At 38.6% G+C, this 13,039-nt stretch overlaps 1 protein-coding gene across 4 annotated transcripts in view; it reads left to right on the top strand.

Annotated features, from left to right (window-relative positions):
- The window catches only part of cpne5b (copine Vb), a 207,868-nt gene extending 195,986 nt beyond the window's left edge, over positions 1-11,882 (top strand). For 3 of the 4 annotated variants that reach the window (XM_013132288.3, XM_013132289.3, XM_034287575.1), the window contains 3 exons: positions 5,456-5,513; positions 8,333-8,406; positions 8,875-11,882. In XM_013132288.3, the coding sequence (XP_012987742.1) occupies positions 5,456-5,513; positions 8,333-8,406; positions 8,875-9,063 (321 nt within the window). In that variant the 3' untranslated portion in view covers positions 9,064-11,882. Of the gene's footprint in view, positions 1-5,455; positions 5,514-6,412; positions 8,407-8,874 lie in introns of all 4 variants that reach the window. The other variant, XR_002198020.2, reaches the window with a different exon arrangement.
- The last annotated feature ends 1,157 nt before the right edge of the window (positions 11,883-13,039 follow it).

Here is a 13,039-nt window from a genome sequence, read left to right on the forward strand (position 1 = left end):
AATTACTGTTAGTTTCCAACAGTAACTCTCCATCTGGCATCCAAATGTTGGGACGTTGCATAAAATGAAAATAAAAACATTTATCCCTGAATTTAATTGAAGATAGTACAAAGACAAAATATCAAATGTTGAAAATAAAAATGTGAATGCTTTTGGAAAAATACCATTTTAAAGTAAAATAACAAATTGGGGATAGGAGCATGTTTACCACTGTGTTGCATTACCACTTCTTTTAACAATACTCTGTAAGTGCTTGGGAACTGTGGAGACCATTTGTTGTAGTTTTAAAAGTGAAATGTTTTCCCATTCTTGCTTGATATAGGATTTCATCTGCTCGGTAGTTCAGGGTCTCCTTTGTTGTGTTTTTTGTTAACACACCAAAATGTTTTCAGTGGGTGACAGGTCTGGACTGCAGGCAAGCTAGTTTAGCACCCAGACTCTTACTACGGTGCCATGCTGTTGTAATACGTGCAGAATGTGATTTGGCATTGTTTTGCTGAAATAAACAAGGCTTTCCCTGAAAATGACTTTGTCTGGATGGCAGCATATGTTGCTCCAAAACCTATATATATATATATATGTATACAGCTTTGGAAAAAATTAGGAGACCACTGCAGTTTTTTCTTTCCATTCCGAAAAAGTTGAAAAGGAAAGTTTTGAGTGAGGAACAGAAGCGTTCAATTTGCAGTGGTCTCTTAATTTTAACCCTTCTCTTCCTCACTCAAATCCTTCCTTTTGACTTTTTTGGAAAGGAAAGAAAAAGGTGCAGTGGTCTCTTAATTCTTTCCAGAGTTGTAAATTCCTCAGCATTAATAGCACCTTCACAGATGTGCAAGTCACCCGTGCCATGTGCCTTAATGCACCCCATACCATCACGGATGCTGGCTGTTGAACTGTGTGCTGATTAGAAGCCGGATGATCCCTCTCCTCTTTAGTCCGGAGGATGTGGCGTCCATGATTCCCAAAAATAATTTCAAATATTGATTCGTCAGACCACAAACCAGTTTTCCACTTTGCCTCATTCCATGTTAAATGAGTTTGGGCCCAGAGATGGTGGTTTATATCTGGTTTCTTCTTTGCATGGTAGAGTTTTAACTTTTATTTCTGGATACAGCGCCATACTTGTGTTCACAGACAATGGTTTTGTAAAGTGTTCTGTAGCCCATACTGTACAGTGATGTCCACTACAGAATTGTGTCTATTTTTAATGCTGTGCCGTCTGAAAGCCAGAAGATCATGGCCATCCAGTATTGGTTTTTGGCCTTGTCTCTTGTGTACAGAGATTTTTCCGGATTCTCTGAATCTTTTATGAGATCCCAAAACTCTTTGCACTTTTATGTTGAGAAACATTATTCTTAAATTGTTGCACTGTTTGCCTGCGCAGTCGTTCACAGAGTGGTGCACCCCTCCCCATCTTTACTTCTGAAAGACTCATCCTCACTGGGATGCTCTTTTTATACCCAGTCATGTTACTGACCTGTTGCCAATTAACCTAATTAGCTGTGAGATGTTCCACCAGGTTATTTTTGTTTATTACACAACTTTTCCAGTTTTTTGTTGCCCTTGTCCCAGCTTTTTTTAAATGTGTGGCAGGCATCAATATAAAAGTGGGCATATATATTTCAAGGAACAATAACATTTTATATGTTGTCTTGGTACTATTTTCTATTGAATATAGTATTTAAATGATCTACTTTCTGTATCTTTGCATTCTGTTTTAATTTCCAATTTACACAGTCTCCAAACTTTTTTGAAACTGTGTTGTAATTAAATTACTACAATATGTTAGAATATCATGGGATAGCAACATGTTTAATTTAGCTATTTTGAGGGTTGTAAAGTAGTACATCCAGGGGGTTGCCATGGTAACCAGTGTTTTCCTTATGGCTGTGGATCTCAGCTGTCAGTCACCGTGATGAGAGGGGATGGCATAAATGGTGCATGGAAGAGAAGTTATTTTTGGTTGATGCTTAATGCACTGATGCGGTGATGACTGTGTGTGTTTGTGTGTAGCGTGGGAGGACAGAGGCCATGATAGAAGCCATGTTGCACACTGATAATTTGAGCGCATCGATCTGTTTCAGGCTAATAACAGAGGCGAAAAGCCTGAGACAGAAGTAGTTCTCGCCCCCGTAACAAACAAGATTGGTTGTCACATTATGTTGGTAGCATCCTGGAGAAAAATGCAACTATCTACAAGAAAGCAACCAGCTGTCCTGTTATCAACATATTATGTCAAATGTTTTAAGGCAATCACACAGTAAAATAGGCAGAAATAACCATTCAGCTTTTAGGAACTACTCCATCCAGACCTTGTTTCTGCTGTGTTGTGTGCTTTTTTAAAAGATGAATGTATTAATTGTAAATCATTTTGGATAAAAGCCTCTGCTAAATGACAAAGAACAGTAGTGCTTCCAGTGGGTGTGTATTGGGAGTGGCTGGGAGGGTGATTGGTGGTCGGGGTTGCTGTGGTGATAGTCGGGACCGCCACCCTCTCCCTCCACTTCCGATTCACTATCAGCTTCCCTCCCAAAACCAAGAGTTGTAATGCATCCTCCTCATTTAGTCAACTGGGTTCCTCTATGTGTCATCTAGTCATGCTCCCATTACATTTTGGAGTGGTTATTTTGGTTTCTTGTCTTTGTTGCTGAACTGTTTAATGAAAGGGGATTATGCTATACTTTCTCTGACAATTGCACCCCAACATGTTTTTATTTTGCAAACACTTTTTGTAAAACCAACATCAGTAATGACATTGGCTTTAGTTTTCATCATTAGATTAAAATTATTTTAACACCAAAGAATTGCTAGCCTTAAATTTACTGAGCAAACAAGCTTCGTCTCTGATGAATGCAGCAACAGGAGTATGTAAGGGATAATTGGATTTGAGCCTAAAAGGACTAGGGGAACATCAGGAGGGCTTCGTTAGACGTCCCTGCACACACCAAGAAATGCAACGAGCGCCTTACCGCCCGTTTAGGATTTATGGGGAGCCTCAAGCAATTTGTTGATCAATTTAGCAAGATCCTAGAGACAATTCCTCCAGGTTTAGAGAACTGAGGTCCATCACTGATAACATCCACTATCTTCTATCTCTTTGATACATCATCTTACACTGTGGGTGAAAGAGAAAGAAGGAGTGGGAGGCCTTAAGTTTGAGAGAAAGTCTGGGAGGGAGAAAACAGATAGAAAGTCAAAGAAGGAAATGGGAAGGAATATGTCAGGGATTTGGAATTGAGAGAAAAAGTGTTCGAGATTTAGAATTGAGAGAGAAGGAAAGTGTCAGAGACAGAAATATTTGGAATTGAGAAAAATTGTCAGACTAAGAGATTTGGAGAGAGAGAAAAAACAGCATTTCAAACATATAGAGGGTTTAGATAATAAAATGGCAATGCTCTTCTCTCACTCTTTCTCTCTGTCTCTGCAATAAAGATCCATTAAAAATAGTTAATGGTTGTTCAGCAGGCTAAAAGTGCCCTCCACTCAAGAACATTAGTGGTGTGGTGAACATTAGTGGTGCCAACCTATACCTGCCGGGCGTGTAACCATAAAGCTGTCATGGAATGTATGAAAATCAAATGGGCGTCAACAATAATGAAGACTCTTACTGTGTGGTTGAATGAATACAACCCCCTCTGAGTGGTGCATTGGCACGCGCCTATGTACAGTGTGGAGAACAAGTATTTGATACACTGCCGATTTTGCAGGTTTTCCCACTTACAAACCATGTAGAAGTCTTTCATTTTTATCATAGGTACTCTTCAAATGTGAGTGACAGAATCTAAAACAAAAATCCAGAAAATCACATTGTATGATGTTTAAGTAATTAGTTTGCATTTTATTGCATGACATAAGTATTTGATACATCAGAAAAGCAGAACTTAATATTTGGTACAGAAAACTTTGTTTGCAATTACAGAGATCATACGTTTCCTTTAGTTTTGACCAGGTTTGCACACACTGCAGCAGGGATTTTGACCCACTCCTCTATACAGACCTTCTCCAGATCCTTCTGGTTTCGGGGCTGTCACTGGGCAATACGTACTTTCAGCTCCCTCCAAAGATTTTCTATTGGGTTTACGTCTGGAGACTGGCTAGGCCACTCCAGGACCTTGAGATGGTTCTTATGGAGCCACTCCTTAGTTGCCCTGGCTGTGTGTTTCGGGTCGTTGTCATACTGGAAGACCCAGCCACGACCCATCTTCAATGCTCTTAATGAGGGAAGGAGGTTGTTGGCTAAGATCTCACGATACATGGCCCCATCCATCCTCCCCTCAATACGGTGCAGTCGTCCTGTCCCCTTTGCAGAAAAGCATCCCCAAAGAATGATGTATCCACCTCCATGCTTCACGGTTGGGATGGTGTTCTTGGGGTTGTACTCATCCTTCTTCTTCAAATACGGCGAGTGGAGTTTAGACCAAAAAGCTCTATTTTTGTCTCATCAGACCACATGACCTTCTCCCATTCCTCCTCTGGATCATCCAGATGGTCATTGGCAAACTTCAGACGGGCCTGGACATGCACTGGCTTGAGCAGGGGGACGTTGCGTGTGCTGCAGGATTTTAATCCATGACGGCGTGGTGTGTTACCAATGTTTTTTTTTTAGACTGTGGTCCCAGCTCTCTTCAGGTCATTTACCAGGTCCTGCCGTGTAGTTCTGGGCTGATCACTCACCTTCCTCATGATCATTGATGCCCCACAAGGTGAGATCTTGCATGGAGCCCCAGACCGAGGGAGATTGACCGTCATCTTGAGCTTCTTCCATTTTCTAATAATTGTGCCAACAGTTGTTGCCTTCTCACCAAGCTGCTTGCCTATTGTCCTGTAGTCCATCCCAGCCTTGTGCAGGTCTACAATTTTATCCCTGATGTCCTAATAAAGCTCTCTTGTCTTGGCCATTGTGGAGAGGTTGGAGTCTGTTTGATTGAGTGTGTAGACAGGTGTTTTATACAGGTAACGAGTTCAAACAGATGCAGTTAATACAGATAATGAGTGGAGAACAGGAGAGCTTCTTAAAGAAAAACTAACAGGTCTGTGAGAGCTGGAATTCTTACTGGTTGGTAGGTGATCAAATACTTATGTCATGCAATAAAATGCAAATTAATTATTTACAAATCATACAATGTGATTTTCTGGATTTTTGTTTTAGATTCCGTCTCTCACAGTTGAAGTGTACCTATGATAAAAACTACAGACTTCTACATGCTTTGTAAGAAGGAAAACCTGCAAAATCGGCAGTGTATCAAATACTTGTTCTCCCCACTGTATATGTAATAGGTATGGGGAAATGTACTCTCTTGAGAAATTAATTGTGTACATAATAATTAACGTAAAAGAAAACAAATAAGTATATAAATTATCATTCTGAATAATTACAAAGAAAACAACTGGGATTGTTCAGAGATGTTCAGAGGGCATGCATAACTTTTTTCTATTTTCCTATTCTTCTCTTCAGGGGGCTAAATTGCCCATGTCGATAATAATTGTTGGAGTGGGACAAGCTGAGTTTGATGGTAAGTAGCTAGATCTTTTCACAACATGAAGCTGACAATATAATATTAATAAGCTAATAAGCACTGTTAACTTTAATTCACTTTATGTATTTGTTTACAATATACTGAATCCATACAAAACAACCAATACATTTTGAATCTACACTGCAATGAAAAACAAGGTTGAATTAAGCTGTTACTTGTAATGTAATGTATACTTCATTATTTAAAAAAAATCTTACATCAGGATTAGTGATAATACATAAAATTTTACTTTTATCTAAAAAGCTTTTATCTAAAACCACTTACAGTTCCATGTGCATTCATGTACTTACAGGTTGTCATAGGAAATCAAACCCATTATCTTAGCGTCATGTTCCATGCTCTACGAACTGAGCTAGATGACCACTAATTTGTTTATTTTTTTATATCAAAGTGCTTGTTACTACCCAGTATTCCTGATCAAAACTCACACATTCTGGACATTCTAAACTTTAATAATACCGGTTTAAAGTCAATGTTAAAACTTTCACGTAGTAATTTATGTTTAAACTTGAACACTTGCTTGCTAAAGTATTATTTATTGGCAGAGTGCCCAATTAATACAATCGGACAACTAATGAAAAAGGCTCGGCACTATGTCCACATCCACATTGTAATCATCACCATTAACCTGCCCTGAAAGCTAGTTGATTGAATGTGAGTCAATGATTTAACTGGTTTCGTTCATTCCATTCACACACAGCAGCCAAGCATTTTCCTGTGGCAAGCTGCTTTGTTTCCTTGCAGTTAGTCAGACAAATGGCCTGCAAGACAGTTAGAAACTAATTTGATTCAGCAGTGGAGATTTGATTCTACAAAGGGATAGGAACACAGATTTTAGTAGGGGAATAGAATATTCAAACATCACTGTTTCGCAGGAGATGTGAAGATAGGACCACTGGTCGTCCACAAGCAACATGGAGATGGTTAACGCAGTGAGCATATTGAGAGCAATCACCCAGGGGAGGGACTCGGAATGCACATTTGGTTAAAATCAAGCCAACACCCTCAATACTACTAGTCAAAACTAATTTGGTGGAAATTCTAAAATGGAGTTTGACAAGAAAGTAATCCTGTGTGCTGTATGTTTCTAATGTTTTGGTGAAGGGAGGTGAAGTACTGAGAGGAGCGTATACATGGTACGGGAATCGTTTTTCTGCATATATCCACCCCCTCCACCCATCAGGTTCAATGCAGGGAAATATTCTGTTCTGTGGACCAGACACCATTAGCACAGAATGAGACAAACACATAACAACTAGCATCAGCATTCCGCTCCCCTCATATCCCCCCAGGATGAACTTTCATGAAACTAACAATAGAAATCAGAAGCAACAATTACAGCTCTATGGAATGTTGGATCTGTACAGTTGCTAAGCTTACAACCCATATAAAACAAACACACCTAAATATATTTGGTACAATTTTGAAAAGGTACTTCGTGAATAAATTGAAAGACAAAGCTGTGTGTTTTATGCCAGTTAACATCTAACAAAAGAGAAATACTGATTTGTATCTGCATAAAAATATTTGAATCTATAATAGAAGCAATTTTATTATATGGCAGTAAAGTGGGGTCTGCTTGCAAAGCAGGAATTCAACAAACAGGACTAACTGAAACCCTGCATGCTTTATTCTGTAAGAGCATTCTCAGAGTATATTGACAAACTTCTAACAAGTTATGCACAACAGAATAAGGTCAAAAACACCACAATGTTTGCAAAAGAGCTACTTACGTGATGCCCACTCCTACCATTACAAAGAACTCAAAGGTCAAGAAGTGTTTTTGAGAAGGGCACTAAGCCTGGTTTTTAGGCTCAGATTAGTAACCCAAACCAGATTATTATAATTCCAAACAATTACCAAATAGTAATTGTGTATGGACATAAGTGTATGGACATAAGTGTATGGACATAAGTGTATGGACATAAGTGTATGGACATAAGTGTATGGACATAATTGAACAGGTAGACTGAGAAAGAAATAGACAGAGAGGGAAATAGTGGTGGAGCGTAGAGGATTTTAGTGTTGAGAGTTTTTTTTATGTAATACAGTTTAAAGTAATCAGGCCAAATAGCTGATTCCAGGGTTATTATGAGTTCCACGTAGAGTTCTAAAAGCATATAATTATTATAATTCCTATAATAGCTGAATAGATTAGAACTGACTGACACAGGACATCTCAACCTTAATGTGATTCATGCTTGAGGTACAGTATCATATCCGCATATAAAGAAAAAAATGGAGGTTTACTAGCAGCAAAATATACCACAATTGAGTAAACAAATACCAGGAACACCCATGAAAATGCCCAAATCACAGTTCACGTTCATCACTGGTTTTTAAAGGGGTTTTAATCGTGAAGTGAATAGTCTCAACACGTATTGGTTCAATGGTGTAGTTCCGTTATCTTATTTTAAACATTTATTTACTAAATACTAGCGCAGCTAGTGGTAGACAACATAAAATTACAAATACATATAATTTATGCAAAGTTCACATTCAGTTAGATACCGTAACATCCAAATGTTATTGCACAGATAAAAAAAGGATTGTTTTAGAACATGCTTACACACAAAATGCATTGTAGTCATCCATAGCAAGAGCCATAATCTACTGTTTCATTCTTCTCCAAGTTTCTATATAAAAAAAGAACATCCTTCTGGGGATCACCTACCAAGACAGAAAGAGTGAAAATGAGGGAAGAGAAAATAAATTCCGCTTTAAAACAAATGTGTGTGCAACCGTGTTTGGTGTGTGTATGCGTGTGTGCTTGCATGTGTATCTTTACCCTTCAGCCATGGTGGAGTTGGATGGTGATGACATCCGAATTTCCTCTAGAGGGAAGCTTGCAGAGAGAGACATTGTTCAGGTGACTCTCTTACACACACGCACGCATAATCAGACAATAGTCACACACTCACGCACTCACGCACTCACACTTTAGAAAGAAACAGGCCATGAACACAACTATGAACAAACAGAGCTTGCTTTTAGCAATAGAAATATCAGTTTTACCCGAGAGGTCTCTATCCAAAGAAAGGCATTGTACAAAGGGGGTTAAATATGGATGAATGAAAGGTCAAACACTTTATAGATTTAAAATGTCTTTGTAATTGCCTTTAATAAGAAATGTCAATAAGGAATACAGAGAAGAAAAAAAAACAGTCGGGTAGAAGAGCAAACAAGACAGGCCTTACTTGTCATCAGCCTCATCATTATTAATTGACATTTATAAAGTCTATAAACACATGTTTTTCAGTTACACTGATCATAAGGTGTTACCCTTGGGGTCTTAATAGCATGCTTGTTAGCTCTTACAGTGCTCTCTTCCTATCAGTTTGTCCCATTCCGAGACTACATGGACCGGACCGGGAACCATGTGTTGAGTATGGCCCGGCTAGCCAAGGACGTCCTTGCTGAGATCCCCGATCAGTTCATCTCCTACATGAAGAGCAGAGGCATCAAACCAAACCCTTCACCTCCCCCATACACTCCCCCTGGACACACACACCACACACAGATCTGAACTCACCACCACTTACACACACACATACATTTGATCTCAGAATCCAATGGGAGACAGCATCAAAGATTTGCAGCCCCCTTACCCTGGAACTCTCAACTTCCTGATTGGGACAGGATGTGATGTAATAGGAAGTTGTTGAAGCAACGGGTGTTTGTGTGAGGACTCTCCCTTTCTCGGGATATAAGACAACAGCGTTTCTGTCCAATGCGCTTCTATCTATTATGTCTGTTTCTCTGATGAGCAGAGAACATTGTGGGGTGACTTCAGTACAGTTGCTGTACCATTTAAGGACTTGTCTTTTTATCAACATACATGGGCCAGTGACTGTTTTTATATGGTGTTGTTTTTCGAGCAGGTGGGTGAAAGGGGTCATGTGGTAATATTGTGGTTGAAACTTGTGCCTGTCCGCGATCTAGTTGTCTGACTATAACAGAACAAGTGGATCTTTGAACTTTGACCTGGTTTGCCATTGTGTGTATTAATAAGGGGATGTTTTTGAATTCCTTTCCATGGTTTTTCATTGGTTTGGTCATGGGCATCCTCCTGTTGATTTGTAGCTTTATCATTCACGGTAAAAAACTATTCTATTAGCCTCATATGGTGTCTGTCTTGTTTTATTGCTTCCATTGCTTTTCCTTGTTTTTAGACTCCTATATGTTCTTGGCTCTATTTTTCTTGCTTTCCATTTCAACGCATGTTCATATAGGATTCAATTCTCCATATGCCTGTATTTATAATGTATCAAAATGGCATGGATATATAAGGATATGTAATTTATATACAGGTATGACCTTCCAGATGTGATTTCTCTATTACAAACAATTATAGTTTAAGGACATGTAAAAGCACAAGGGAGAGATTCTTATAGCTCTTTAACTTATGTAACAACAACCACAGGATTGTAACTATGCACATCAGCTTTGTGTCGCACTATAACCTATCTATAAAACAAATACTTAAGTATTGTTTATTTATTAAGGGTTCTGATAGTCTACCACATTTCTGGTATGAGTTAAATAAATTCTAGACACCTAGATATCACACAATTTGAAAGCACAAAAAGCCACTATTCTTTCAACTACTGTTATTTTTTTATTGCTTTTCAATTTCAATTTCTTTCCATTTCTCTAATTCCCAATACTGAATGTTGTTTATTGATGTTAAACTTGATATAGAAAGTAATTGTATCCACTTGAATCAAATTTCACTCTATTGAATCTTTTTCATGATAAACAGACATCAATAACTTTCCCAAAGTATTTCACTACGTTGCTTCAGTCCGCCTAACAGCCTTCCTGCTCCCTGAAAAGAAGCCATTATGGTGTCATAATCAAATGAAGTCAGGCTGAAATTGAATTAAGCTGAGGAGACTACACTCCTGGATGCCAACAGCACAGCTGAAAGACAGATCTCCTCAGCAAGTTAAATACTCCACAGGCTTTAACACACTGTAGACAGCATTCAACTGTGATTGCAATATTCTAGGTTAGTTTACAGAAATGTTCAGGTTTTCCAGAAATCACACTTTGGAAAATGTTGGAAAGTTACCAGCAGTTTGCAATGCCTCCAAAACTCCCTTCTCCCAAGTCTGTAAGAGTAATGTTTGTTTTGTAGGGACAAAAATATTTGGAAAATGGCTAAATCTGGCTAGTCAGATTTTGTACGTTGTTGTGTATAATATTTCAGGGGCAAATAAAAATGGTATATATCTGTCAGGTTTAAGGTCAATTCAAATTTAATGCAGTCAATTCAGGAAGTTATATAGATAATAGACAATTAACATTTTAAAACAGTTGCAATAAATTGTAACTTTTTCGCTTTGTTGAGAAAGTAATTGAAACCAAATACTATTTTGTCCATTATTGAATAGTAATATCAGTTTACTTCCTCAATTGACTGCCTTCCATTGAAATTGACCCCATTCCTGATATATGTACAGTAAATTGATTGGTTTTCTCAGTGTTGAGTGATGTGGACCTAGAATATCAGATATGTGTGTATGTGTGTTTACTAATAACAGTAGTTTACAAGAATACATATTTCTCTGATCAAGTTCAAGGAAAACCCATTATTCCTTAAGAGGTGTACTGGTTACTCTGACAGTATGTTTATTTAGTATTTTTGGAGATGATAAGCGTATTGATATGTTTTGAGATAATAACTTTATTTTTTTGGGAATGCGTATGATACAAAGCCATTTATTCTGCTGACTACATCCCTATAATAGAAATAGAATTGCACATGTACTTGAATGGGGATGTTTGTTCTAGTAGTTGTATTTTTATGGCTATATATCTAAAAAAGAAAGCATCTCTTCTCAGTCAACCCCTGAGCTGTTTTCAGATTCTGTTCTTTACATTCATCAACCAAGCTGGTGTAACACAGACAGTGTTTTATATTCTGTGCCAACCATCTGTAACATAGACACCATTTCATCCGGATGATGTGCATGTTAGTGCCAAATATGGCAGCAAGTTCAGTGGATTATTTGTTTTCTCTTCCCTCTCTCTCGTGCCTGGCCATTTCTGTTGTTACCGTGAGATCTCTTGATTGATCAAGCATTGGGAAAACTGTAGCCGATCAGCATGTTGCATATAGTCAATATTTAATTATGATGTATATTATTTTTGTTAATTTTTTTTAATCCCCTCTTTTCATCTTTGTTGTTTATCGCTCCAGGTTTCTAATTTGCATGGTTTGCCTCTTTTATTGAAAGCATTTTTTTTTTTATTGTACATGATCGTTGTCATGAGGTGGATTGTGAAATGCTTTGTATTGGATTGCCTTAAATGAAAATGAATTAAAAAAAAACAAATGACTACTTTTTAAAAAGTTGTTGCAGAGTTCTGATCTCCAAAAGAGTCATTTAAAGAGACTCCCATTAATTTGAAAAATGCATTTAAGAAATTGACATGAAAAGACATCCAACATCCCCTACCCTGGTCAACCTTACCCTGAGCCAACTGTAACACCCTGCACAGGACCACTGTGCACTCTCTGTTTGCCTCAACAAGGATTTAAACACCTAAAAAATATATATACATTATAGGGCCAAATGTATGTGGCCACTCCTACTAATTATTGACTTCAGGTGTTTTAGTCACACCCATTGCTCACTGGTGCATAAAATCCAGCACATAGCCAAGAAATCTCCATTGACAAACAATGGCAGTACAATGGGGTACTGAAGAGCTTAGTGACTTTAAACGTGGCACTGTCATAAAATGCCAACTTTGCCATAAGTCAGTTTGTGAAATTTCTGCCCTACTGGATCTGTTTCGGTCAACTATAAGTGCTATAAGTTTGAGCGCCTAGGAGCAAGAACAGCCCATCTATGAAGTGGTAGACCACACAAACTCACTGAGCGGGGCCGCTGAGTGCTGAAGCACATCATGAGTTGCATCACTCTCCACAGAGATCCAAACTGCCTCTGGAAGCAACATCAGCACAAGAACTGAGTGTTGAGAGCTTCACGAAATGGTTTTGCCAAAAAAACGCTACCTACTGGAATGCATAGTGCCTACTAAAAATTGGTGGAGAAAGGATAATGGTCTGGGGCTGTGTTTCAAAGGTCGGGACTAGGCCCCTGAGTTCCAGTGAAGGTTCATCTTAATGTTACAGGACACAAAGACATTTTAGACAATTGGGTGCTTCCAACTTTGTGGCAACAGTTTGGGGAAGGCCTTTTCCGGTTCCAGCATGACTGTGCCCCTGTGTACAAAGAAGGATCCATAAAGGCATCATTCGACAAGGTTGGTCAAGAGGAACTCCAGTGGCCTGCACAAAGCCCTGACCCCACTGAATACCTTTGGGATGAATTGGAACATTGATTGTGAGCCAGGGCTTCTCAGCCAACATCAGTACCTGACTGAATGGACACAAATTCCCACAGAAACACTCCAAAACGGCTGTTATACAGTTATACTGTTATACAGTTGTGCTCAAAAGTTTGCAAACCCTTGGGGAATTGGCTCAC

This window comes from Esox lucius, chromosome 17, assembly GCF_011004845.1.
Source record: "Esox lucius isolate fEsoLuc1 chromosome 17, fEsoLuc1.pri, whole genome shotgun sequence".
NCBI classification, from domain to species: Eukaryota; Metazoa; Chordata; class Actinopteri; order Esociformes; family Esocidae; genus Esox; species Esox lucius.